Source organism: Brachyhypopomus gauderio, chromosome 21 (assembly GCF_052324685.1).
Source record: "Brachyhypopomus gauderio isolate BG-103 chromosome 21, BGAUD_0.2, whole genome shotgun sequence".
Classification (NCBI taxonomy): Eukaryota; Metazoa; Chordata; class Actinopteri; order Gymnotiformes; family Hypopomidae; genus Brachyhypopomus; species Brachyhypopomus gauderio.
Genome location: NC_135231.1, coordinates 5,501,289 through 5,528,712, shown reverse-complemented (window position 1 = coordinate 5,528,712; position 27,424 = coordinate 5,501,289). Strand labels below are relative to the sequence as shown.

The window sequence follows — 27,424 nt, the reverse complement described above, 5'->3', positions numbered from 1 at the left end:
CTTTCCTCTTCTTGCATCCCCTCCCACTATTTGCTGGTCCGCGGGGAAGTCGCAAGATGGCCGACGTCGCTTGAAAGTATGTTCCTCTCCTCAATATGAAGTCGTGAGCGAGATAGAGAGCGAGGGAGCCTACGTTGGGGGTTTGTTTTTGTTTTATTTTAAGTTATTTTACTTTATTTTTACGTTTAATCGTCCATTTCATTCCGAATCGCACCTGTCTCGGATCGCTCTAGCGTAGTTGAGTCGACAGTCACACCGGGATCTTGGCTAACAAGCTAAGTTAGCTAGCTAGCTGGTTCGTTAGCCGCAAACTGCAGGTTTAGGTTAAATCAAGTTGCCTAGCTTGTTGATTCCAAACTAAATTTTTTCTTTAGACTTTTAATAAATCAAACGATCGAAATCAAATTATAACCGAGGAGAAAAAAACCCCATCCGTGCACTATGCTAATTTAACTAGCAATTTATTCGCAGTTTTAGCGTGAAGCTAGTGTGCTAGCATGTAGGATTACATTTTAGACGTTTTTTTCCAGCGTCGTCGACATCGTCGGTGCCTCGTGCACGCCGCCGTCTCGCGCTGTGTCGCTCCGTCATGTTCGTACCGTCATACAACACTGACATTATCACGGACGGTCCGTAGTTCGGGGTAGTATTGTTGGCGTCACACCAACACGCAGAGTGAGGAATGGATACACATCGCACGTACGTCACCAAATATAAAATATAGCCTCACCCACAAGTACAATTTCAAATTTTAGCTACATATTAAGGAGAAAATCTGTTTATTAGTTAACTTTACCCTACTGTGGTCCATACTCACGGACCGGACACGTTAATAACTATAAGTGGTTCATATACAGCTGTTGGACTTAGTGTGAGACTTAGACGGAGCAGAAGTGCGAAATGGGAGTGCAGGGTTTTCAGGAGTACGTGGAGAAACGTTGCCCCGGCGCGGCGGTCCCGGTGGACCTCCTCAAACTGGCCCGAACAGCAGGCCGACAGCCTCCACACCACCACCACCACCCCCATCACCCGAGCTCGCTGCCGCCGCCCCCGCCGCCCGCGCGGATCCTCGTGGACGCGGACTCCGGGCTCCAGCGGCTGTACGGCGGCTACCAGACCGACTGGGTGTGCGGGGGCGAGTGGAACGCGATGCTGGGCTACCTGGCGGCCCTGTCTCAGGCCTGCTTGTACCAGGGCGGCCTGGAGCTCGTGGTGGTTTTTAACGGCACGCTCGGGAAGGACCGCTGGCCCGAGTGGGCGCGGCGGGCTCAGGGGCAGAGGCAGACCGCGCAGCTCATCGTCAACCACGTCGGCAGCAAGGCCACGCCGCCCCCGCGGGCCTGGTTCCTGCCTCCGGCTTGCCTTAGCCACTGTGTTCGCCTCGCCATGTTCCGCTTCCGTGTGCGGGTGAGTGGAGTTCAAATAAACGTTCGTGTATATATTTATCCTGTTTTGTTAGTGTTGTTGTAACGGAACAGTAGTTTGGTTACAATAAATTTGGTGGTGTTATGTAAACTAACGTTTTTGTTTACTTTTTTTTCCCGCTGATTAACGTTTTGAACAATTTAAACAACTCAGATTATTGATGGATGTTTTAATGGTGCAGAAAAAAAGTAGATGTACTTAAGATTTTTACATTTCTATATTTTAGATGAGGTACAATACTGTTGAATCAGGACTGTAAGGTTGCAGGGAGCATGTTCTGAAAGCCCTGGGTGAAGTCCACCTCCCTCTCTCGGTGTAGGTGGTACAAACGCTTGAGGACCACCACCAGGAGGTGCTATCCCTGTACAGAGATTACGGTTTTCAGGGCCTGATTGCACAGGACTCGGAGTTCGCTCTATGCAATGTCCCGGCCTATTTCAGCTCCCACGCTCTCAAGCTCTCCTGGAACGGCAAGAATCTCACTACCCATCAGTACCTGCTGTCCGAGGCTGCACGCCAACTGGGCCTCAAAACCCAGCACCTGCCCATCTTTGCTGCCCTGCTCGGTACTAGTAAATCAGCATGGCTGTACACGGTTAGCTCCTCGTGGATGCATGGCTCATAGTAAATTTTCCTTTTTGTTGTTTCTCAAAGGGAATCACATTCTGCCAGATGAAGACCTGGCCGCCTTTCATTGGAGTCTCTTGGGTCCAGAACACCCTCTTGCCTCCCTCAAGGTACATGTCTGTGTGGTGTGTGCCAGTACTTTTGCTGATAAAACTAGCTGTACCTTCAGACACTTTCTGATAAGTGCTGAGTAATCGGTTCTTCTTTCTGACCTCCTTATTGGCTAATTTCAGGTAAGGGCTCATCAGTTAGTCCTCCCTCCTTGTGAGGTTGTGATTAAGGCTGTATCAGAGTATGTTGCATCCATCAAAGACCTCGGAAACCTGGATGCTGTGGCCAAGGATGTATTTAAACAATCTCAGGTAAATTACCTTTATTATTATTTTACCTAAAGTGAATAAGGCATCTAATTAACATAAGCATGCTCAAATTTAAATGCTCTGATATCTTTCTTTTGCTCAGTCTCGGACTGAAGATAAAATTGAGAGGTTTAAGAAGGCAGTGGAGTATTTTTCAGCGGCCAGTAAACCAAGACCTCTTTCAATGGGACCTTCTCCTTACCTCTGTAAGTTATTATATGTATGGCTCGGTTTTTGGATTAATTGGTTTTAAAACTGAATGTTTAGTTTGTGGTCAGTTGTGCTTCCTAAAAGTGATAATTAATGTTCTGACACAATGTTCATTTATTCATTAAAATGAATGACTTGCTGCAAATACTTCATTGCTTTCAGGATCACATAATCTCTTGGCTTTGTTCACAGTTCCAGGTTTTGGGCCTGGTCAGTTTGGCGGACCTGCAGGCCACATGGGGGCAGTACAGTCTGGTAAAGCCCAGGTAAATTTTAGCATACTCTTCATTATTTCTGTAGTATTGTTAGTTGCACAAATATTTTTGATATTTTTTTCCCCCCAAGTAAAACTGGTTTCCTTTTGTGGTTTCTGCTCTGCTTTCCATTAGTTTGGTCCACCCCAGGTATCAGGTGTTAAGGTGCCTTATCCCGGTGGGCCCTATGGACCCGGCCCAGCCTCTGGTCCCGCCCTTATATTCCAGAACCCTCCTCCACCACTGCAAGACTGCGGTGATTCTCTTGTTGGGAAAATGGGCTTTGCTGATTGGTCTGCTCCTTACGATTCTACTCAAGGTGGCAACCGACTGCCCAATCACCACACAGCACCTCCCTCAGGCCCTTCCCCCTCTCCTTCATCTTCCTCTGATGGAGAGGAACAAAATGACACCAGCACCAAGTGAGTTGGCTCCTGTAATTTTCTGTTGCTCTCATGGCGTCTCTCTCTTCTACGCTATTCTTGGCAGAGGCGTTCTAAAAATGTCTTAAAGGGTAACAGCAATTTGAGAGAATTTAAAAAATATTGGCTTAATATTTTCTTATTTTGCATATTTACAGAAGGCATCATCTTTGTGCTGTCTTTAAAATTGCAAGGTTATGTGGAAATGATGTCCATTTAAAAGAAAATGTCCACTTTCGCTTTAATACCATCCCATGTATTCAGTCTGGCACTTTGCTAATGTTCAACACTCGTGCATATGGGGCATCAGTGAGGAAGTTGGAAAATTAAACTCTTGCCAAAAATGGTTGGAGAAGAGCCAAAAACACCTTCTCTATTGAGGAGACCCTTCAGGGTAGATATGGATGATTTGTTTATTTATATATTCCTTCCTTCACATTTGCTGTGATATTGGGGCGTCAAATCCGTTGTGGTGGATTCTCCTTTGATTTTGGCTTCCTCTAAAAGACCATCACCAGCTAAACTGACCCTGTAAACTCATTAGGTCCTGCTTTAAAAAGGAGGTTAAGAATGGTTTGAACATTAGTGTAATGGAACAAATTGGTCTGTTGGTGCTTTCACTTTGAAAGAGGCTTCCAGAGACCATTACGAGAATGATAAAACTAGCAGGCTGGTATTGGCCAAGGCACAGTAGGCCAGTATGTGGCCCCCTGCAGATTGGTTTGATTCTTTTTCCTCAGCTTTTCATCTTTGTAATAGACCATAGTAACATCAGGATCTATTGGATTGTTTTATTGTAACACTCATGTTCTGTAGCGTCAGCGCTTCCTTGTAATGTTATTTCTTGCTTAGCTATAAAAATTAGTGTATAGTGTAATGTCATCAATATTGTACCATTAATATATAATAACTGCTGCCCTATTATAAGTTTTTATTTAGACACACGTTCATGAGTTTGCTTAAATACTTTTTCCCCTCTCCAGTCATTTGGCTGATAAGCCCTCTAGATGGGAAGATCCCAGTGGCCGTGGAGGCGGTGCCTCCGGGGACGGTCACCAAGGCAACGGGAGTGGGCCGTCTATTCCATCGCTGCTGTCCATGGCAACACGGAGTCACATGGACATCACGACCCCGCCCCTGCCTCAGGTCAGCGCAGAGGTGCTGCGAGTCGCAGAGCACAGACACAGAAGAGGACTGATGTACCCACAGATCTACCACATCCTCACCAAGGTACTGGCCTTCACCTCCGCTCCGTGTTCCCATCATGAGCCGCATTGCTAACACTCCTCCTCCAGTCGTAGGAATCGGTCGTCGCCACTTCCCCTCCTTCTCTTAAAGCTTTACACGATGAATGGAAATATAAAGGTGTGGTCAGACTGGAATTTCGCCTCACCGTTCTGTTCTCTACGAAGAACGTTGGTAGAAATGGAGTGTTTAGAAAGAGCTTTATAGCAGAAGAGTTTGGCCAGAGTGGCCAGTTGTGTCGTCCAGCAAAGGACGACCCCCTGCCTGAAAACGCTATTTGTCATTTTGGGCATGTCCACATTCTTGAGGGGTCTTTACATTCTTAAAAAAAAAAATACAAGGCTTTTGGGTTTCAGAGTTCAAATTACATTTTTGACTGAAGCTGTTTTTCATACTGGTTCCAGTAAGCGGTGTAGTGAATGGTTTGTGAATAAAGGAGTCAATGATTGCAACTCTGTTATGTTGAGTCATCTCCATTATTCAGAGATCACAGACATTTATCAGGTTGGGGAACAAAGTGTTAGTTTGTAATTGAGACGTCCACACTTTACTCAAGTCTCAATAATGCAATAACGTCTTTCAGATGTATTTTCATTGCACGCGATGCCAAAGTTTTTCCTGTTATTGTGTATTATTCATCTTTTTAGCGCTGAATTTGATTGGTCCCTTTGAACAGCCTTAGTGTTGAAGGGCTCTCGGTGTTGGATGCTGGCATTTGATTACAGTATAAACATGGTCATTACCTTAAACACAAAAAAGCTGTAATTGCCTCATTTAGTCATCTTGACCCAATTGAAAGGCCTTTCCTGGACACTGGGATTTCACGGTGGTGTCGTATTGTGATATTGAATGGGAGAAATTGGTGGAAATTGTATGACATGCAAGTCTTCCTTTGCATGCTCCATGGGGGAAATGGCTGAGAGCTGTCAAACACAGCTGTACATGAGCATTGTAGGTACTTGAAAGTGGAGCTTGTGCTAATACGGGTAAAGTCACGTTTGGGGTGGATTTGGGGGGAATAAAGAAGAGGAAGAGTTTCAAGAGCAAGATCCTCATATAAAAAGTCTCGTCAGGTGGTTGAAAAGTCGTGAAAATGTTCATCATGGAGAAATCTTGAATTCTATTTAGTATATCAATGACTTTTTGGATGGAGTATTGAGCATTGTGTGTGTGGTACAGCGTGGAAGGTGCCAGTGATCAAAAACACTTCTTCCAGTAGCTGGTTCATATTCAGAGATGGCATCTGTCACAGTTACAGTCTAATATTGGGTGTTGGAGATTGATCAGAAGTAGCAGGAAGTCTTTGGTTGCAGTCAATATGGCCACATTCTTTAAAAAAAAGTATAAAGCTATGAAATATTCTAGGGTCATTTCATGATCCCAATAATGTTATCAGGATCCAACAGAATCCAATGTCAGAACAACTTTAAAATCTGAAAACTCAGAACGCTGAACGACGCAGACTCTCAGCCCCAGGAACGAGATCTCTCACCAATATGCGTGTGGTAGTTTTGAAGGTTGCACGCTCTCACGTTCTTCTCCCCCCCTCTGGTTGCTCCCCTCCCCTCTCTGCTGCTTCTCAGGGTGAGATGAAGATGCCGGTGTGCATCGAGGACGAGTGTAACCCTGACCTGCCCCCCGCCTCGCTGCTGTTCCGCTCGGCCCGCCAGTATGCCTACGGCGTGCTGTTCAGCCTGGCCGAGACCCAGCGCAGGCTGGAGAGGGTTGCCATGCGCAAGCGTACTCCGCTGGAGGGTGAGTGGGTGGGCCCAAGTGCTTTATGTTGCCATTCATCACTTTTCGTTTTTGTATGCCATTAAGCCAACACTTAGCCAAAGTGACTTAGTTATGACTGAAAACGACTTGAGTAATTGAGAGTTAAGGGCCTTGCTCAGGGACCCAACCAATCTTGAACTGGCAACCTTCATAATATTTGCTGAGGATTAGAATTACTGAGCTACCACTACTCTCATTATGTTTTATTTGTGACAATCTCTTAGTGCACATGGAGGGAAAACCCAAATATGAAATATCAAATATTAAAATGATTGTATTTTTATATATATATATATATATATATATATGTGCTGCCCTTAGTCTTGTGTATTCTGTGTAAGGTTTTATGATGCAGATCCAAACTTCGTTTTTTTTTTATAGCTGCATTGTTTATATAAAGGTCTTTGTAGACTTTGGTTTTGAAGTTAGTTTCTGGCCAAACCAGTCTGCACACTGAAATGAGAGAGAAGTAGTGCTTAGCTTTTTTTTTTCTTTCCCCCACATAAAAATATTGGAAGGTGAACCAGTTCCTGACCTCGGATTTAAAAGCTATATTGAACCTGAGTGTGTATTTTACACTCCTTGTGTGCAATGTGTATGTTAACTTGACTGTTAGTTATAAAATGAAGTCAAGTTAGTCCTGGCTGTTGTCTTCTCGTCACTCCACAGTGCCCCCGGTGATCGTCAAGGAGTGGTGCGCCAGCAAAGCCAAATCGGCCTTGACCCCGGAGCTGGTCCCGGCGCTGTGTTTCCGGGAGTGGACCTGTCCCAACCTGAGGCGTCTGTGGCTGGGCCGCGCCTCAGAGGACCGCAGCCGGCGCACCCGAGCATTCCTGGCCTGCATGCGATCCGACTGCCCCGCCCTGCTCAACCCTGCCTGCGTGCCATCGCACCTACTGCTTATGTGCTGCGTCCTCAGGTAGAGGCACAGGACAGCAGTGCTGCTAAAGGCCTGGCACAACTCAAATATATCTGCACAGGACGGCTGTGCTGCTAAAGGCCTGGCACAACTCAAATATATCTGCACAGGACAGCTGTGCTGCTAAAGGCCTGGCACAACTCAAATATATCTGCACAGGACAGCTGTGCTGCTAAAGGCCTGGCACAACTCAAATATATCTGCACAGGACAGCAGTGCTGCTATAGGCCTGGCACAACTCAAATATATCTGCACAGGACAGCAGTGCTGCTAAAGGCCTGGCACAACTCAAATATATCTGCACAGGACAGCAGTGCTGCTATAGACCTGGCACAACTCAAATATATCTGCACAGGACAGCAGTGCTGCTAAAGACCTGGCACAACTCAAATATATCTGCACAGGACAGCTGTGCTGCTAAAGGCCTGGCGCAACTCAAATATATCTGCACAGGACAGCAGTGCTGCTAAAAGCCTGGCACAACTCAAATATATCTGCACAGGACAGCTGTGCTGCTAAAGACCTGGCACAACTCAAATTCATCTGCTGCATGTGTACTACCACATATTCAGATCAGGCACACCCCTTCCCCCATTAGAATCATATAATAATTAAATGAGTTGCACTCAGCATAAGAAATTGGATATGATATCACTGAAGAATAATGTGCTGCCAGTTTATAAGAAATGTACATATGCTCATTGGTGTAACTTTGCAATCAGCCAATCATGTGGCAGCAATAGAATGCATAAAATCATGCAAACGTGGGTCAGGAGCTTCAGTTAATGTTCACACCGAATAACAGAAGGTGGGGGTGCAGGTGCAGCAGGCCTGCAGGTGGTGTCACGCTTGTGTTCAGAGAAGAATGGATATACTGGTCCAGACTGAGTGGAAGACTACAATGTCTGAATAACCACTGTTTACAACTGTGGTGAGCGGGAAAGCACCTCAACATAGCACAACAAACTTCAGATGAGGCAGATGAACTTCACGCACACGTCCACACCAAGTTCACTCCTAGCCAAGCACAGGAAACTGAGGCTACAGTGGACATGGACACGCAAACCAGCAGCAGTTTTAAAAGGTTGCTTGCTAAAGGAATCTCTTTAGTGCTGCAACCTACAGATCTAGGTTCAGATTATGGCATAAACAACATTAATCCACACACGCAGCCTGTGTCCACAGTTCAGGTTCAGTTCGGTGTTTGTTGAGTAATGGTGTGGCCCCCATTGCAGTCCGGTCCTCAATCAAGCATCATTTGAATAGCCCGTCTTTTTGTTGCTGACCACGTGCATCTTATCGTGGACACAATTTAGCTGTCTGCTAATGTCTGCCACTCCATCCCTAACTCATTCCCTGACGGTGAGAGTGAACTTAGCTGTACCTCAAAGGCCTCTGAACACAGCACTCCACCAGCCCTGTGCCCAGTAGACCGCATGATGCACACATCTGAGTCTACTCAGAGAGCAAACATTAGTCTTACCCAGAACTGGGAGGATATTCCTAATAAAGTGGACAGTGATGTCGTGTACATTAATAACTACATCAATAATTGAAGGTGTTCTTCGTGCGGTGCGCGTGGCACTAGCGGTACTGACCTTTTGTGTGTTGGCACGCAGGTATTTGATGCAGTGGCCCGGGGGCCGCATTCTTCAACGCCACGAGCTTGACGCCTTTCTGGCCCAAGCTGTGTCCAACCAGCTCTATGAGCCCGATCAACTCCAAGAACTGAAGGTCAGTGACCAGAAACTGGTTTACACTACACGTCCTTTCCTTGTATCCAGTGTGTAGTATTACTTGCACTGATGATCTGTGAAGGGATGAGAATAGTGCCAGTTAGGGCTGGTCCATATATTGAATGTACTGACTCAGTATACAATTTTTTTTAATCGATGTGAAAATAGTTGGATTCAGAACATGGGTATAAAAATGTATTTCTTTGTTATTGTTATAAAATGTGTACAAAATGATACTGGAGCAGAGCTTTAATCATTAAGGTGTTTTAAAATCGATTCGTGATCACATTTCAGATTAAAAATGTTAACAACACAGAGTAAAATCCATTTTGCCCTTCTATAGTACCTATAGTTCAGATTCTCTCCTTTCACACCCCCTGGGATGGGGACTTTAGGTGGAGAAGGTGGACAACCGTGGGGTGCAGCTGGCCTCTCTCTTCATGAGCGGTGTGGACACTGCCCTTTTCGTGAACGACGTGTGCGGGCAGCCGCTGCCGTGGGACCACTGCTGCCCGTGGGGCTTCTTTGATGGGAAGCTGTTTCAGAGCAAACTAGCCAAGGCCACCAGAGACAGGGCCGCCCTGCTGGATATGTGTGAAGGGCAGGTACGCCGCTCGTAGACGCCCCTCCGCTCGCTTATTCTGTGCACTCGCCCATTTGTGCTTTTGAGTGCGGTGACGTGATTCAGAAACGCTTCCCTGCTCCTCTCCACAGGAAGAGTTGGTGTCTCGTGTGGAGAAGATGCGGCAGGCCATTCTTGAAGGCATTAATCTATCGCGTCCCCCTCCACCGCCCCCGCCTCTCCCCCCTCCTGCGTTCCTCCCTCCTGCCATGGTGCCACCATTCTACCCTATGCACCCTCTTTACCCCCCGCGGCCCCTGGGCTCCATGCCCCCACCGCACCACCAGCACCGGCCAAGAGCCTTCCCAGGTCAGACACCACCCACCGTCCCTATTGCTGTCGCTTTACTGCTTGGTGGAGTTAGGAGGTATTATGTCAGTGGAGACCATGACTTTGGTATTGTGGACTTTTTTCCCCCCCAAAGTTTTCAAGATCCGTGTAAAGACATTGGAACATTTTGAGTATCATATGTTTATTTAATAGACTTAAAACAAGTCTAGAATGGGTCTTCTATCAGAGGCCTGGGAGATTGAGGGTATGGCTCTGTGTTTCTGCAGATTGTCCTACAGGGTCTTACCTTGTTGTTCTCTACCACTCTACAGTTCCTCCCATATGAGGGTGTCGGGCTCATAAGTCTTGTGTGTTTCTTCTGCCCCTTGGTTGTGTTAGTGCTTTTCCTGCTAGAATATTGCATCTTGCTGGAACTTGAATAGTCTGTATTACCTTCTATGGTATCCCTGCTTTGATGGACCTAGCAGTGCTTGGAGTGCCTTGTGTGTGTGTGTGTGTGTGTGTGTGTGTTTGTTTCATTATTACACTAAAGCACAAGATCATTATTTGTGCTAGATCATATTCATTATTCTGATGATTCATAATATTTGCTGAACACGGAGGTTTTCTTTTCTTGTAAAAAACTACGGCCTTTATCTGCCTTTACAGCTTTGATGATGTAAATGGACTGTTTATATTTTTAGCATTATAAAGTACTTCGTACCTTCACACAAATTTCTAACGTGCGGTTTTGGTCGTCTTTTAGGTATCCAGTCTATACCTCCACAAGGTGGGAAGCTGGAGATTGCTGGTATGGTGGTGGGCCAGTGGGCAGGGAACAAGCCCGTGCGTGGCAGAGGAGGCTTCAACATGCAGGTGGTATCAGTGGGAGGCAAAGGGTGAGTGTTGGCCTGCTGTCGTCTGCCACTAAAGCGAGCACACGTCTCAAGGCTTCATTATCACCCTGGGCGTTGAATTGAAGTTGCCATATTGGGAGAGTGCGGATGTGTGACGTTTGTTCCTGAAGCCTCCCTCACTTGTTCCTCTGTCACAGAAGGGGTAAAGAAGTGATGGCAAGAGGAAGGGGAGGGAAAAAGATCACCACCAACAGAACACAGGTAACAACCCAGTACACAACAGAAAGATGTTGTACACAACTACCCCAGTCTACCCCAGTACACAACTGAATGATGTTGTACACAACTACCCCAGTCTACCCCAGTACACAACTGAATGATGTTGTACACAACTACCCCAGTCTACCCCAGTACACAACAGAAAGATGTTGTACACAACCACCCCAGTCTACCCCAGTACACAACTGAATGATGTTGTACACAACTACCCCAGTCTACCCCAGTACACAACTGAATGATGTTGTACACAACTACCCCAGTATACCCCAGGACACAACTGAATGATGTTGTACACAACTACCCCAGTACCCCAGTCTACCCCAGTACACAACTGAATGATGTTCTCGTTTGTGTGAAATCTGTAGTTTGTGTTGCCTAACAGAGTAACTAATTTCTAAATGAATAATATGTTCAGGGAAAAATAATAATAAAAATCCTTTATGAAGCCACAAATTGCTTGAACCAGATGTTGTTGTGTTTAGATTTACCTATTGTAGTATTACCTGGAGATAAATTATTTTTAATGGAGGCAACCATAAAAAAACACGATTCACGTGTTTTGAGAAGAGAGGTTCATGTATTATGAACAGTAGTGCCTCATAAAAACTGCATTCAACTGTCATGACATACTCTTGTATCGTATGTTGCTAGTTCGTTTGCTTGGAGAAATAAGGGTGATGTCTGCATCAGGCATTCCCTCACAGCCTTCACACATTTAACAATAAACACTGTTTGGCTGTAGCTAGTGATGCTTTCATATTCTCGGTCTGTGACAGGCACCTGTAATATGCATCAGATTATTGGGAAATGTAATATTGATATAGTATTACAACATTTGGGAGGTTGGAGGTGGACATAAAGCTAATTTAATTCACAATGAAAAACGTTATTACTGCTAATCATATTTCACAATAATTTTCAAGAATGCACCAATTAATAAGCTTTCAGTTTACTTTTTTATTTTTAGCAAAATATAATTAATTTATTCAGTTTTGTGCTTATCAGACCATTTTAGAAATGTGTTATGTGCTTGAAAATATATTGCATGTATTCGTCGCTTAATCTGATCATAGTATATTTTAAGTTAATGATGTTCTTGGGGGTTCGGATGCTGAAAATGTTGACAACAACTTGTATCTTCCATTTAAGAAATATTTCTTCTTTTTTAGAATCCCTCATCACCCCCTTCAAGCAGCCCCCCAAAATTGACGGAGGAACCCAAGACAGTGGGGCGGCCCTCTGGAACTGGTGAGAGACCTGGGGGTGTGTCCCAGCAACTGAACGGCAGCTCTTCAGGAAGCGCCACTGGTCAACCTATTGACCTGCCACCACTGGCCCAGCCAATCCAGTGTGCCTTAGCCAGCAAAGACAACCAATCAGGAGATGGGGTGGAGGTAGAGGCCTCTTGTTGCCTTGACGACTGCCCATCGGATGGTGCACTACAAAAAGAAGAGTAATTACATCCCATAGTGTAATAAGAATGATTGTGTTAAGAGGGAATGATTCAAGTTCGACTGCCTTTTCCTTGCAAAATCCGATAATTAGGGCACAGTAGCCACTTTGTGTTGTCATAAGAATAATTTAATGGTGTTGCAGATGCTGAAAACTATAGATGGACAGGGTGAGGAGTGCAGCCTATGTCAACTTAACAGCAGGTTGTGATTTGAAACTGAGCACAGTTAAAGTCATAACCTCTGATTGCACATTGCACTGAACCGTTTGATTCTGGATGTCAGCCTTTCCACTGCCCCATCAGGGTTGAAGCGTTGTGACAAGCTCTCAGTCTTTTCACCTTTCTAACATTTGCTTTATTTTGAAACACCTTAGAACATCCATGTTTATATTTGTATGATTGCCTGAAATGGCTACCATAGGCCCATACTGCCCAAAAATTTATTTGAATTTAACCCACAGTCGCACTCAGCTGAGACATTTTAAAAGCAGTACGCTTACCATACTCTACTCCTAATTTTTTTAAGTTTCATTTGTAAATCTGTCCCAAAAAGAAATGCTTAGACAACCCACCCTGTGAACACTGACTGTCGGTTGTACATCACACAGCCATCGATGAATCCACAAGGCCGCATGTACGTGTGGTGCTCCGTCCTGCACGCCTGGCATGTAATCAGGGCTGTAATGATGAATTGTTGACAAGGTATCTGTGTTTCTCATTTTTTATTTTACAGTAGTAGCAGTTTAGATCTATGTTTCATGTCTTTTTCATACGCCTTTTCAAGTCCAGTGATGTAGTTAAAGATTTCAAAATTAATCGAAATGTCCTTTTTCCTCACAAAGAACAAGCCCAGGTGCTAGTAAAATTTCTAATCGCCCTTGACAAAATAGAGGAGAGATGTATAAACAGGAGGGATTTGGGTGATTGAAAACTGCTGTTCCTATTGACCACATCATCAGCTTTTACGCACTGAACCTTATTGGCGAAGCTTGTTGGAAATATGCCTTTAAATTATACAGCACTGTCTTGTTCAACAGTTTTTGACATTGAATCTAAGAATCTCAAAATTAGTATTGAATCCATACCAAAATGTGTCAATTAAAAAAAACATTTAATTGTTTCATGTTATGTCAAGATGTGAACTGCTAACACATGGTAGTTCACTAATTTCAGTCCTATAAATTAGTTTTGGCCATGTGACCATCCTGCCAATGATTAAAGCACAGGTTCATATCAGTTCTCCTAGTGTCTAATGAAGTCCAAGCTGTGAGTGAGGGAGGGACAGAGAGGACAGTACTGACGGGTATAGCCTGAATTACAGTGAGGAGTGATTATAAATGAAGGTGAATTGGGGATGGTGTCTGTCAGGAATGATGACGGTCAGTCAGGGAAGGTACTGCTTTGCTAGCTCCACACTTATTTGCTCTTTTCCCTCTCATGAAGTCTTGTGACAATCTTTATCTCTATTAATTTTTTTCCCTGTAAGTTTCCTTTTCTCTCCTGAGTTCAGATATTGTGATTGTGAATCCCATTGTTGATGTAGCTGCTAATATTGTTCTAAGTTAATGTATATATTAAAATTCTTAAGCACCTTATGCCCCAAATTATAGATATGCAAGCCCCCAAACCAAACAAACATTAAAAGAAGTACCCTTATACATTGATTGTATTCCAACGTAAAGCACTTACTTTAGTCTATGATTATAGACTAGTACTCTGTAACTCATGTCAAAATATCTCCAGCATTTAGTAGTTTCACTTCTTGCCAAACTATAACTCTTTACATGCATTTATCTTGTGTCTTGCAAACCAGTATGACACAGATAGTTGTCATGGCGTGAATGTGAGAACAGAGTGCACAGGAAACCGCACTTTGTTTTAAAACCACAAAAAACGCACTGGATCGTCCTGGAAACGGGACGGAGCGAAAGACGAGGCCTCTGCTAGAACTAGAAAGAAAAGAAAATGCTGTGTTGAGAGAGAACCTTAACACCGTTGGCTGTCTTGGGCGTTTGTGACCTGTAAAACACGCGTGACCCGAGTCAGCCATGATGCAGTGATTTTATCGATGGTTGGGAATGCACTTCTCCCCTTTCCCAGCCCTAAACATTATTCCACTGCTACTTTTGTCACTTTTTCTGAAGATTTGTTTGGGCTACAGATTCTTCAGGTCCGAATTGTAGCTACACGATCCAGTCCCTCCTTATTCCCTTACTGCTTCCCTGTGTGCCTACCATGTAGATGGAATTACCTTTGTGCAAATGCATTCACCCACCATAGCTAAAATTATTTTATTTTCTAAAATAGAGATGGTCAAAATTAATTTCTAAACTAGAGAACCTTTTTATTATGAGATGGTCACGTAAAAAAAAAGTGACAAATGAAAGGGGATAAGCCTCTTTAGACCTTTCACCACCACTGTACGTAGACTTGTTTTTATGACATTACGGCTTGTGTATTGTCTCGTTTTTGTGAATGCTCGTGGAACTTGTACACTTTTTAGAGAGCACTTTTGTTGAGGCAAATGAGCTTTGACAAATTTCAATATAATGAAAATCTCATATCCTCCTACTTGCCACCACGATTTGACAGAACAGGGAAATGCTTCTCCTTTGAGAACACATTTTCACTGCAGTGATCATGGAGGATGTGAATAAACGTAAATTTGTATTGAAGGACATAATACACTAGAGAGAGGCTTTTCTAATGCTTCAGTTGGTTTAATCAAATCTTTAGGATTGAGCGTCTAAATTTCGTATCGGTGTCTGAGTAGGCATGTCAGTATGATGCACCTTATTTTGTTACAATATAGAAAAATTATAGTCTAGTCTTGTGCTGCGAAATGTATATCAAAAGCTCTATAAATCAAAGAATGACACCCATATTTATGTTTGTATGTTCTAAAATGTTCCAGTTGTGGAAACCCCTATACAAGTTAAATACAACTTTAAATTGTGAATTTCAACACCCCATCAGAAATTTCAAAATGAGAAGTAGCAACCATTTAATCAAGGGTTTTTGATTAGCAGCTATTCACTTTTGTTTCTTAGAAGAAGAAAAACTATGCGGTCGTACTGGACTTCACAGAACTATAAGTCAGAACTAATCTAGACCATCATGTTACCAGCTGTGTACTTCAATTAGTGCAGTATGCCTTATTTTGAAGTTCAAACCTATGTTGTTGCATTTGATAATGAAAAAAATGTTTAGCAGTGCTTGCAACAGACGGATCTTCCATCATCCCAAGCGCATGCTATCACCTACACACGCACACACATACATACACACACATACACCAATACTTCCTTTACACTTACTCTACAATTTTCAGTTTCTTTCCATATAACTTAGACAACATTTTCAGTAGGTTATAAGTGCTGTTTGTCATAGGATTTGAATTATTGGAGTTATTAGTTTCATTTTAGTTTAAAAAATATATACAGTAAAAAAGACCCAGAAATGGACACACACATATAAATGTTTTCTTTTAGACAGACACCATTTAGTACAAGAGAAAATGTAATGCAAATTCACATATGTGTGGTGCATTACTCAGAATATTTTTTTTGTTTTTGTTATAGTTGATTACTTGTAATGCTTAATTAGTGATTTCAGATGCGGTTCCCAAGTTACCCTCTGCAAAGCTTCTTTTCTGGCTTTTATGTATTCTATTTTTGACTGTTCTAACCTCTTTCCTATTTGCTAGTTAATCTGACATTTGTGGAGATTTGAATATACACAAAATGTAGAGATCCAAATGTTCAATATTTTACAGTATTAAGTCTTGTTTAAGGGATGTATGTCTTGGTTTTTTAATTAGAATGATCATTTTCATGATTGTATGCCTTTCTCCCCCCCTTTTCCTAATTTCATCCAGTTGATAATGGTAATATAGAAAACACTGATTTACTCACATGGCAATAGATACTGTATTGAAGATGTAATGTTGATTTAAAAAACCCCTACTTTGCTATTGAATAAGCTACAGACATGCACTCCCAGTTTAGATGCTTGCTTCCTGTAGTTTGATGATAACAAGCCCTTCTTTCTTCTCCACTTTTTGAAAACCATTTGCCACCTCTGTCTTGTTGCACCATTTCTGGCCTCTTTCGTCATTTCTCCTATCATGGCTCTGTTGTGGACATCTAATCCTACTCCAGTGCTATCTTGTTACCCCATCATACTAACAGTAAAGGTAATATTAACAATAATAACCAGTCTTATAATCAGTGTATGTAATCGTAGCCAGAACTTGGAAACAAATGTTTTCAGCAATGAACAAAAAACACACAAAAAAACCCACAAAAAAATCTAACCTATCTTTGGTTTGAAATTGTGAAAATTGTGTTTTTCTAACTATTTTTAAATGTTATTACAATTGCTACTCCTTTGACCGTCGCTACAGTTAGTATTAAAATACGCCTAGCAGTTCTAGATATTTTTTCAACTGTAATAATTGGAGATTTCCTTACCTTTATGGTATTGTTTCAGACCACTTCACCATGATGATGTAATTGTCATCAGACTAAACTGCAGCTTTGTCAGACATTTACAAATGCATTTTAAATATGTCGAGATAATTGAAAAGCTGGAAAATTCAATCCTGATCATTGCATTCTTGCACAAAATGGAGAACATTGTCTCTGCTACTAAAAACCAAAGTGCATATTACCTTATTATTTGTTAGCCCAAAATTATGGTTCTTTGTTTAGTTTCTGGAACCCATACTTTTACATTTCAGTGGCATTTCAGATTATAGGAACATATTGTTGGTTCATTAGCATATGAAGAAAATGTGGTCCTTACATCTTTCTGGTGAAAAGTGTCTGAGTTGTGTCATCTGGTTTCACTGCTAATAATTTTTTTTAATCTTTTATTGACGTTGAGCCTTGAAAGATGGTTTTAAAACAGTTATCTTACCACCTTTTACAGTTTCTTGTGCCCTTGTATCGTCCTTCTGAAAATGTATCCTCATCAGTAGTCAAGGATAGGCTAAATGTAAACAACTGTAAACAGGCGCTCACACACACACACACAAACAGATGTGCTGAGTTATTGCCTGTGCATTCCTGTAGATTTGTGTCAGGAGCTTAGATTTGACTCTTGCTTTAAAACTGTTCCCCCAGTATCCTAGCTCTATAGCCCTTCACTTCACAGGCCCACCTGTGCTCTTTGGACAGGTGCTGTAAGGGTTCAATCCCATTATGATAACAGCAATGTGTTGTGTACAATGTCCAACTGACATCCATCCTACTTTTCCTGGATAAGTGGCCTCTACATTAGATCCCTATTGCTTTAACAGCATGTTACCTGCCAGGTTTCCAAAATTTTCAAGTAAACTCCAAGCCTTGTTGGTAGGCAACACATTCTGTCATCTGTTCTTGGAAAACTGATCCATTCATCAGGACAAACACGTTGATGCATGCATCACGGTCTCCAAAACAACTTGTGTAGTGAAGGGTAAAACTTCATTATTATTATTATCGCTGTTATGGTTATGATCGTTATTAACAGTTTCTCATTTTTAGTATAAAGAAAGCACCAGATCGTTTTGGAAAGAAACCTTTTTTTTATTTGTCTTGCAGTTGTGGTCTGATTTCACAATGCATTGAGAAGAAGGCCAAAAGGCTGAGAGAGAGAGTGATGAAGTTGGCAGTCATGTTTGTATGGTTGGGAAATGACTTACAGTGCTGAAATAAAATTTATTCTTTTAGTATTTTTTGTCTCTGGTCATTGTCGTACTACCTAAGTAAATGTCAATCAGTCTATGTACTTGTTCCTGTTTCTTCTGGGTCCACCAGAACATACATATATATATATATATATATATATATATATATATATATATATATATATATATAAATATAAATGAGTTGAGTTGTAAGAAGGGCAAAGGTCCACTCGAATCTGAGTGCATTGAGTTGCCTGCTGCGTTGTTTTATCAATATAATCATTCTAACTATGTTAGGCACCAAAATTTCCTTAAGATGTGATTTGTTACTACCATTACCAGATAATGGGATTAATAATAATAATCCCAGTTTAAAATTGTAAGCTGAACAGAGTTGTAGAAAAAAAAGTAAATGTTTCAATGTTCACTGCAGGACCATTCATCTTACTACAACCCCTGGCAAACAGTATGGAATCACCAGTCTGTGATGAGCACTCATTCAGACATTTTACTCTGTAGAACAAACTCGGATCAAAAACATGATGCAATAATAAGGTCATTCCAAAGTGCAACTTGTTGGCTTTGAGAAACACGAAAAGACATTTTTAAAAACGTGGAAACAAAGTAAATTATAGTTTTATTGAGCAAGCACAGGGAAAAAAGTATGGAATCACTCAATTCTGAGGAAAAAAGTATGGAATCACTCAAATTGGAGGTAGAAAATAAGGACACGCCCAGTCAATTTCCTTTCCCTAAATGGACACCTGCCTCAGATTAGATCTGGCGTTAGTCTGCAGTTAAAGACACCTGCAGTCATGACACCTTGGAGGGCTGCTGCAGTGGAGTGGCAAGAACCATTTCTCTTGAAACAAGAGAGGATTATGAAACTTCTTGAAGGTAACTCTTGATGCATGGTTGCTAAAGATGTGGGCTGTTCACAGTCAGCTGTATCCAAGATATAGACTAAATACAAACAGCATTGAATGGTTGTTAAAGCCAAGCATACTGGTAGACCAAGAAAGACCTCAAAGTGTCAGGACAAAGAACTTAAAGCCATTTGTCTTGAAAACCTAAAAAGTACAACTAAACAGATCAAGCATAAATGGGAAATGGGAAAGCTAAAAGAAAACCATCATTGACCCCTAAACAGAAAAGAACAAGACTGCAATGGGCTAAGGAGAGGCAATCATGGACTGTGGATGGCTGGATGAAAGTTATCTTCAGTGATGAGTCGAGAATCTGTATTGGACAAGGTGATGTTGGAACTTTGGTGCCGTTCCAGTGAGATTTATAAAGTAGACTGCCTGAAGAAAACAACCAAATTTCTACAGTCCTTGATATGGGGCTGCATGTCAGGCAAAGGCACTGGGGAGATGACTGGTTAATTCTTCTATCAATTTGTTTTCTCATCCCTTCAATTGAACAGATGTTTGGAGATAACAAAATAATTTTCCAAGATGACAATGCATCATGGGGCAAAAACGGTGAAGGCATTCCTTGGAGAAAGACACATTCAGTCGATGTCATGGCCTGCAAATAGTCCAGATCTCAACCCAATTGAATACCTGTGGTGGAAATGGGGGGGGGGGTGTCCACAAGAAGGCTCCGACCTGCAAAGCTGATCTGGCAACTGCTATCGGAGTTGGCACCAAATTGATGAATACTGTTTGTCACTCAAGTCCATGCCTCAGAGACTCTGCAAGCTGTTATAAAAACCAAAGGTGGTGCAACTAAATACCAGTGATGTATTTTGAATGTTTTGTTTATCGGTTTCATGATTCTATATTTTCCCCCTGCGCTTGCTCAATAAAAGTAACATTTACTTTGTTTCCACAATTTTTATTTTAGTGTTTCTGAAAGCCAGCATGTTGCACTTTGGAAAGACCTTATTATTGTATCATGTTTTTGATCCGAGTTTGTTCTACAGAATAAAATGAGTGTGCTCATCACAGACTGGTGATTCCATACTTTTTGCCAGGGGTTGCAACTTGGTTTATCTCTATCTTTCCATTCCTGCCGTTGTCTAAACGTGAACATGATACGAATTCTTTGAGGTAATACTTTTCAGTCTTGTGTCCAGAATCCCTTTGGGGGTATATGGTTCAAAAATAAGTTTGTAAATCATCTTCTGATAAGTCTAATATCTTACTATATTTTGGCAAAATATAGATGTATATCATGTGGAACGCGTATCTTAAAATGCCTCTTTGTAATGTTACCATGTTACAGTTTTGAAAAATATGGTAAGGAGAGGAGTCCTTAAAACCACATTGTGCAGTTCATATCAGCGTTGCTGTGTCTCAAGACATGCAACTGCAACTCTGCATTTAAAGGGCATTTACGAATGCACGGAGGTGGTGGTGGTGGTGGTGGTAAGAGTGTGTAAGGACTGCACGGATGGGAACCCAGGACTGGAATAAAGACCTTGAGTTTGAGTTTGTAGCTGAAGCCCAGGACAGTCTCGTCAGACGTGTCGAGTCTCGCGACACTTCAGCCTGCCTTGCTGCTGCTGTAAGATGGCGAAGGCATGTACAGTCGCTGTCTCAGGTGAGCAAAATTATACAATTTCTTTTAATATCCCGAGGGAGACCTTCAGCTGCACATATGTTTCTACATTTCTGGTGTAATTATTTGAGGGGGGGAAACAATAATGGGGGATATCTGAAGGGCAAATAATTTAAAAACATGCAGTTTTCCGAAGACCATACCAAGCATTGAACGAATCATGAACCGCCATTTTTCATATTTAGAATTAGCATAACTCATTTAACAGTAGTGCTGCTACCCGGTTTAGGGGCCACGGATACCCCAATATGTGCCCAGCCAGAATGAAACCGTTAGCTATAATATAATAGCACAAACGTTAGCTGCGGCGTGTCTGCGTTGTGAACAAATACTTAATGTTGCTTATACATGGTCAAAACTGCTCTCACCGTTTCAGTCGAGGGCGAGCTAGCTGTAACGCGCATGTAACGTTACTCATGGAGCTAGCTTAGCTGTTATAGCTAGTTAGCTAGCTAGTAACGTTATCTAGGCAACTACGGACCAGATATGAAATATGTTTAGCTTATTGTTCTTTTAGAGGGCGGTCTAATGTTAGATAAGATATATTAAACTTAGCCACCTAGCTTATTCATTTATATAAGGAACTTTGCTAGTTATGCTAGCAGGATGTCTGTCAGCATCTGGCCTAAGAATAAATAAAGGTACCTTGCAAACTACTTGAGGATAATTAGGATGGGCCAGTTAAACTCGACTATTTTTTTCTGAGTAGTAACGTTTCCAATACTCTGGAGCTATACGAAATGGTTTACCTCAGACTTGGAAAGCTATCCAGTAAAAATTAATAACTAAAAGGAAAATGAATGGGTGGTTAGTGGACTGACTGGCAGTCTCACCTCTATTATTATCAAATATTTGTGTTTAATAGGAAGTTCAGCAAAATAAGTGGCCGTGATGTGTGGGGCATTAGTAAAGGTAACCTCACCTTAAGCTGGCCCAGAAGTGTGCACAAACCCCTGGGAAGATGGCTGGAGTCTGCGGCTCTATTGCAGGACAAGAAATCAAGGGTGTGGGCATTTGACATTGCTTTGATTTGACATAAACCTGAACTAAAACTCCTCCTATGCGAGGGTTTTCCTCAGGGAAAATAGTAAGTGGGCAGGCTAGAAATTATGCAGGTAGTGTTTCCTAATAAGCAGTCTACAGATGGTGTATGTCTGAAATTGTTACAACCCAGTGATTTTTAATTATTTCCTTTTAGTGATTTAAATGTGCATGGTTGTAGAGGAGCTCCTGAGAAGAAACAGCATTTGTGTTTCACGCATGGTACCTTTTCCTAGACTAGCAAAGTATAGAATGGCTTCTTCCCTGGCTTTCATTCTTCCTGTGAATGGTTGACACCTTTGAAAGGTATAGAATGGTTTTCACCTAGGAGGGGGTGCTATCACCTAGGAAGACACACTATTTCTGTGTAGTTTGAACATGCATTAAATCCTGGGGCCTAATAGGTAAAAATGTTTGAGGCATAGACATTAAAGCCTCCAGGTCCCATAGAGGGTCTGTGTTTGTTTGTTTATTCATTAGGCCAGTGATCTAGTGTGGGTGGTTGTTGGGGGTCACAGTTAAGATGCTGCCCTCTTTAGATATGCAGTCATAGTACAGAAGAAAGGAATTATTCCCAAGGACTCACATGATGCAATAGGCTAATTGAAGCACTGCGCAATACACTAAATTATAGTCTAATAAATACACAGAGCAGGACTGCTTGTGACAAAGCTGTTTAAGAATGTGAGTAGTACACAATTGTGTGGAACTGTACACAGTAAATACATGTAAGCAATTTCAGCAGTGTAGCATAATGCGTGTGATGTATAGATCATCCCATGTAGCAACATAATAATAGGGAGTACTTATAAAATGATAAACTGCTTGAGTGGTAAACATGCACAGTCCAGAGAAGGAGGTTGTTGGGTCTCATGAAGTGGCTGGTGCTTGGGGGAAGAAAGTAAACCCTGTTGAAGTGGAGTGGGTGATTGGGGTTAGTGGGTTGGGAGGGGTCACCCACTAGGCTGGAGATGTTACTGATGCAGCATTAGTTTACAGTTGCACTGGTACATATTGTAATTGCAGTATGTCTAACAAATGTATTAAAAATAATGTGACAGTTAAACACAAGGCTGTATTATTTTGCTCAAATGTTGCTACATGAGAATGACTCCTCATCAAAAAGCATTCACTGCACACTAATCAAACATTTCAGGTTGTTCAGAATGCTAATGGTGTGTAAATAAATAAATATTGTCTTATTATAGAGATCACTCATGTAAGGCAGTCATATGTGATGACCATGAGCTCTGGGAATCCTGAGCACTATTAAGACTCGATTTTACTGATTTCCATTTATTAAATTGAAATATTGTACAGTGTAGTATTAATAATTGTTATTTTGTTAATCTGTTCTGTACTTTGTGTTATGCATGTCTGTGATAATCATGGGCCATACGTTTAGCACCCGTATCCAAAATCAAAAACTTTTTTTTTTTAAGGTTATCCTTAAAAACTTGAAATGGCTGATTGGAATTAGAAAACTTGTTAAGAAATTCCAGTTTTTAAAGTAGTATTTTTCTTTCATCATATAGGCTTATGAAGACAATGAAGAAGATCTGTGGACACCAATAACCATAATGGCTGAGCTTTGGTAACAGAACTGTATCTCCTGACCTGAAATGCCTGGTGCTCATGGGCTGTATTTGCACATCATTACAGTCATGCTGATTATATTCTCATCATATTGGGCAAGTAGTTTGTGGCTCTTTGCATTTAACTGTAGACTCTGAATTGGATCTAGGTGAAGGAAATGAGAACATGTCAAAGATGAAACGACTGTCCTCACTTCATCACTCCTCACTTCAAATTGTCACAACGTAACTCGCTGCATTATCAGGTTGAACTATTAATTGTAATCTTGCAATTATTAATTTCACCTTTAAAGCATGTTATGCGAATCTGATGAGGAACCACAGTTGGATTGCTTATGCTGCTAGTTAACAAAGAAATAATAGTTCTAATTTCTAATGCTCACCTTGCTAAGTTTTTATGTGCAATATCAACTATCCAATCATGCTGAGTTACCACAACTATTACTTTGGTCTTGAATAAATTAGGTGTTATGCAGGTTGCACACAATCACTTTATGTGTCCCATTTCTCTGCCCTCAGGACTGTGAGCCCTGGACTTCCAGAGCTGGGGGTTTGTGGGCTGAGGTAGTAGTTTGTATAGTTTGGGATCACACCAGATCTGGGAGATAACTATACAGTCTACTGTCTTTCTCACAGCTACTCCATTACCTCATGCTTCATTCGTGGACTGAGAAGCAGCAAGCTGCAATTAATGTACTGTGTGTTTGTATGTGTTTGTGGAGTGTGTTGGAGTGTGGCTTTGTTGTGCTGAGGTAGTAAGTTGTGTTGTTGTGGGGACTTGGTGTGATTTGTCCCTTGTTGGAGGTAACTATACATCTTACTGCCTTCCACACAAGAGTCTCCCTACCTCTAGCTTTGTATTTGGGCGACATTTTATACCTACTATGAATATTAATTAATTCTGTAATTCATTTAATGGTAACCACAAGTGGAGTTCTGCTAGTACCTGATTAAAAATGTTGATTATCTGTATATTACCTTGCTCTTTATCTCAATAAACAGAGTACAGTTTATGTAATGACACTGCATATTGTTCTTGTCCTTTCTTACCCCTTGTTGTCCTTTTCCATTAAATACTTGCACACTCAACATAAGAAATATGGTGGCACGAGCCATTATTCCCACCATAAATAAAGGATAGATCGTTTTAAGAGGTTTAACGATCTTGTCAATCAAATGTTGTTGGCCAATAGGATAAGGGGCGTGATTACGTCGACGTTTTCGATTGGCTGTAAGGACGGTCCCGCGGCGTTATCTGCAGCCGTATGCTGTGACGTAATTACGTCTCCGCGAAGCAGCGTGCGAACATGGCGAACATTAGAAGTGTCAAGGTGAGGAGATAATTCAATGAAATATGAATAGCTCATTAGTTAATCTATTCTATGTTCTATTCTATTCTATTCTATGTTTTTAGGATACCTCACGTTATATTAGCTATTAGCGATCTTAATGGTTAGAGTTTATCTGACTTTTGTTGTTTAGTTGTGCCACTTGAGCATACGCAGTAGAAGCCGCCACGCATGCAGGGCACTAAATGTAAAATAGCGATGGTGCATCCGCATGTCTATGTTAAATGCCTCCTGAACCTGGAGGGAGTGAGTCCTGCACGTCCTGCGTTTACTGGCAGGGCATGGTGGGCCTGGTGACGGGGGGCGCCTCGGGCCTGGGGAGGGCCACCGTGGAGCGGCTGATCAAGCACGGAGCGAGCGCTGTGATTCTGGACCTGCCCAGCTCGGACGGGCTTAGTGTCGCTGCAGACCTCGGGGACCGCTGTGCGTTTGCTCCAGCAGATGTAAGTAGAAACATAGTCTGTGTGTAACTAAGTACATTACGTTGAAGTCTTTGATTGATCCATTTTCTCTTTTTTTCAACATCTGGGCATCTCCACACAAACCATTCTTGTAGGTGCTGAGGCAATCGATTATGTGGTAACTTCTCGTACATTTAGGGCAAGAATTAATAACTGCTTCAGATGGACATGTCTTTGTGCAGGTATCGTCAGAGTCAGAGGTGAAGTCAGCTGTTGCTTTGGCCAGAGAGAAATTTGGCAGACTGGACTTGGCAGTGAATTGCGCTGGCATTGCTGTGGCGGTGAAAACGTACAACTTTAAAAAGGACCTCCCTCACAGCCTGGAGGACTTCAGCCGGGTCATCACCGTGAGTCATGACCTACTTTACCACCACGGTAGTGCTGAATGTCTGGGTGCATCATAACTGCTGTAATGACTTCTGTCTCACTACCAGGTGACAATGGGGGGGAAAAATGTAGGAAGTTGTCTTTAGATTAGTACAGGTACAGACCTGAGGTATCAGAATGTGTTCCCCTTTGTTGTATTGTAGTCTTTTGTGACTTTTTCACGTGTGCTCCAGGTGAACATTGCTGGTACGTTTAACGTGATCAGGCTAGCCGCAGGAGAGATGGGGAAGAACGAGCCGGATGCCGACGGACACCGTGGCTGCATCATCAACACGGCCAGCGTGGCAGCGTTCGATGGGCAGGTGAGACGAACCAGGGGAATCTTCTCGCCTTCCTGCACTTCACCACATGAATCACCTAGTGGCAGGTGTTCAACCTAAACTGTGACCTCTTGTCTGTCAGGTGGGCCAGGCGGCATATTCTGCATCTAAAGGTGGCATTGTGGGAATGACTCTTCCCATTGCCCGAGACCTTGCACCCATGGGCATCCGTGTCATGACCATTGCCCCAGGTTGGTCCTTATTTATTAGTGTGTGTGTGTGTGTGTGTGTGTGTGTGTGTGTGTGTTCATGTGCCATTTAGTCCTTAAGATAATTCTTGTGACTAGCGGTGAAACCTACTCACTGTAACTTATTGTTGCCATGGCGCAGGTTTGTTCTCCACGCCGCTATTGGCTGGGCTCCCCGAGAAGGTGCGCAGCTTCCTGGCCCGACAGGTTCCCTTCCCCTCGCGTCTGGGAGACCCTGCTGAGTTCGCCCACCTTGTGACCTCCATTGCTGAAAACCCCATGCTGAACGGCGAGGTCATTCGCTTGGACGGAGCCATCCGGATGCAGCCCTGAGTGGGCGGAGCCTGTACGGGAGGATGAAGGACTTTTGTGTGTGTCTGTGTTGAAATAAAGTGAGCCAATGGAATAGAACCAGGGTTTTATGGTTTGTATGCAGTGTTTTAGTACTGAGTGAGTGTATTGTTGTACTGTAAGGCAGTGGGACGTTGGTGACGGCTTCTGTCCTGTCCCGGGAACTGCTTGAAGAGCAGAAGTGAGATCCTCGTCCTAGTCAGCGTCACTGTTCAACAGTGCTCCTGTTTGCACACCTGGGTGCAAAGCTGTGAGTTATTCAGAAAACCTCTGCAGTGGAAATGGCACACTTGGGTGTAAAACATTTGACTGACTGCCACTTTTTCGTAACCTCCTTTTATGAGAAATGTTTGTGAAACCTGTGGAATTATCTTGGTTTTTGCATTAAAGGCTTAAAATATGATCTGATAATCAGCTGTTATAAATTAAAACTAAACAAATAGTTTAATCAACTAAAGGATTTTGCTATAAAACATGCATTTAGTAACCAGTGAAACCTTTATTCAGCTAAGTGACTGAGGTTAGCAGTCAGACTTAGCCATTTTAAGTGTCCTTATTACTTTTGGGTTATTGGGTGACTGAGACTGACATTATGCTGTAGAATGAAGAAAATTGGAATACATTTTTATTTTCTCAGTCATACCAAGCTACCCTAGTCCTGAGGCATTAAAGCGCATTTCACCTTTTCCATTCTTCAGCCTGCGATGCCTCATGTGTTTTTATGCAAAGTTTTGTAAATTTCTTTCCTCACCTGCCACAGGTCATTCTTCCTCTGGTGGAATTTCTGAAATGTCTATAAAAACGGTACATCCTGCCTTTTCCATCTATTGTTAGGAAAGCAGCATTAAGTAATTTGAAGCAGGGGTATATCTCACCAGATGAGCAAAGATGGAGACTACGATGAGCCTCTGATGAGATACCCAACAGTATGCAGAAAACAGCAACGATAATGAAAAGTTACAAAAAAGGCAGCAGTATGAAAAGTTGGAGAAATAGCAGGGATTGAAACAGGAAATTAAGAGAATATTGAAGGTTAATCCTG

The 27,424-nt window shown here is 42.3% G+C and overlaps 2 protein-coding genes across 2 annotated transcripts; both read left to right on the top strand.

The window, feature by feature from the left end:
* Positions 1 to 44: 44 nt before the first annotated feature.
* On the top strand, positions 45 to 18,170 carry fam120c (family with sequence similarity 120 member C). Its single transcript, XM_076984177.1, has 16 exons — positions 45 to 1,407; positions 1,745 to 1,991; positions 2,080 to 2,162; positions 2,286 to 2,414; positions 2,515 to 2,617; positions 2,814 to 2,887; positions 3,011 to 3,297; positions 4,281 to 4,527; positions 6,126 to 6,297; positions 6,988 to 7,237; positions 8,857 to 8,971; positions 9,369 to 9,578; positions 9,688 to 9,904; positions 10,632 to 10,764; positions 10,920 to 10,983; positions 12,171 to 18,170. Exons 1-16 carry the CDS (start codon positions 901 to 903, stop codon positions 12,456 to 12,458), a joined length of 3,126 nt encoding a protein of 1,041 aa, XP_076840292.1. The 5' UTR covers positions 45 to 900; the 3' UTR covers positions 12,459 to 18,170.
* A 6,328-nt stretch (positions 18,171 to 24,498) lies between these two features.
* Positions 24,499 to 26,785, top strand: hsd17b10 (hydroxysteroid (17-beta) dehydrogenase 10). The gene is made up of 6 exons (XM_076984182.1): positions 24,499 to 24,657; positions 24,954 to 25,118; positions 25,319 to 25,483; positions 25,697 to 25,825; positions 25,926 to 26,034; positions 26,174 to 26,785. Exons 1-6 carry the CDS (start codon positions 24,634 to 24,636, stop codon positions 26,362 to 26,364), a joined length of 783 nt encoding a protein of 260 aa, XP_076840297.1. The 5' UTR covers positions 24,499 to 24,633; the 3' UTR covers positions 26,365 to 26,785.
* The last annotated feature ends 639 nt before the right edge of the window (positions 26,786 to 27,424 follow it).

Excerpts from the sequence above, each read along its gene's own strand:
- fam120c (XM_076984177.1), top strand. The coding sequence starts at position 901 with ATGGGAGTGCAGGGTTTTCAGGAGTACGTGGAGAAACGTTGCCCCGGC. Across the intron at positions 2,618-2,813 it reads GGGACCTTCTCCTTACCTCT|TTCCAGGTTTTGGGCCTGGT; the intron begins GTAAGTTATTAT and ends CTTTGTTCACAG. Across the intron at positions 3,298-4,280 it reads CAAAATGACACCAGCACCAA|TCATTTGGCTGATAAGCCCT; the intron begins GTGAGTTGGCTC and ends TCCCCTCTCCAG.
- hsd17b10 (XM_076984182.1), top strand. The coding sequence starts at position 24,634 with ATGGCGAACATTAGAAGTGTCAAG. Across the intron at positions 25,119-25,318 it reads GTGCGTTTGCTCCAGCAGAT|GTATCGTCAGAGTCAGAGGT; the intron begins GTAAGTAGAAAC and ends GTCTTTGTGCAG. Across the intron at positions 25,484-25,696 it reads ACTTCAGCCGGGTCATCACC|GTGAACATTGCTGGTACGTT; the intron begins GTGAGTCATGAC and ends CGTGTGCTCCAG.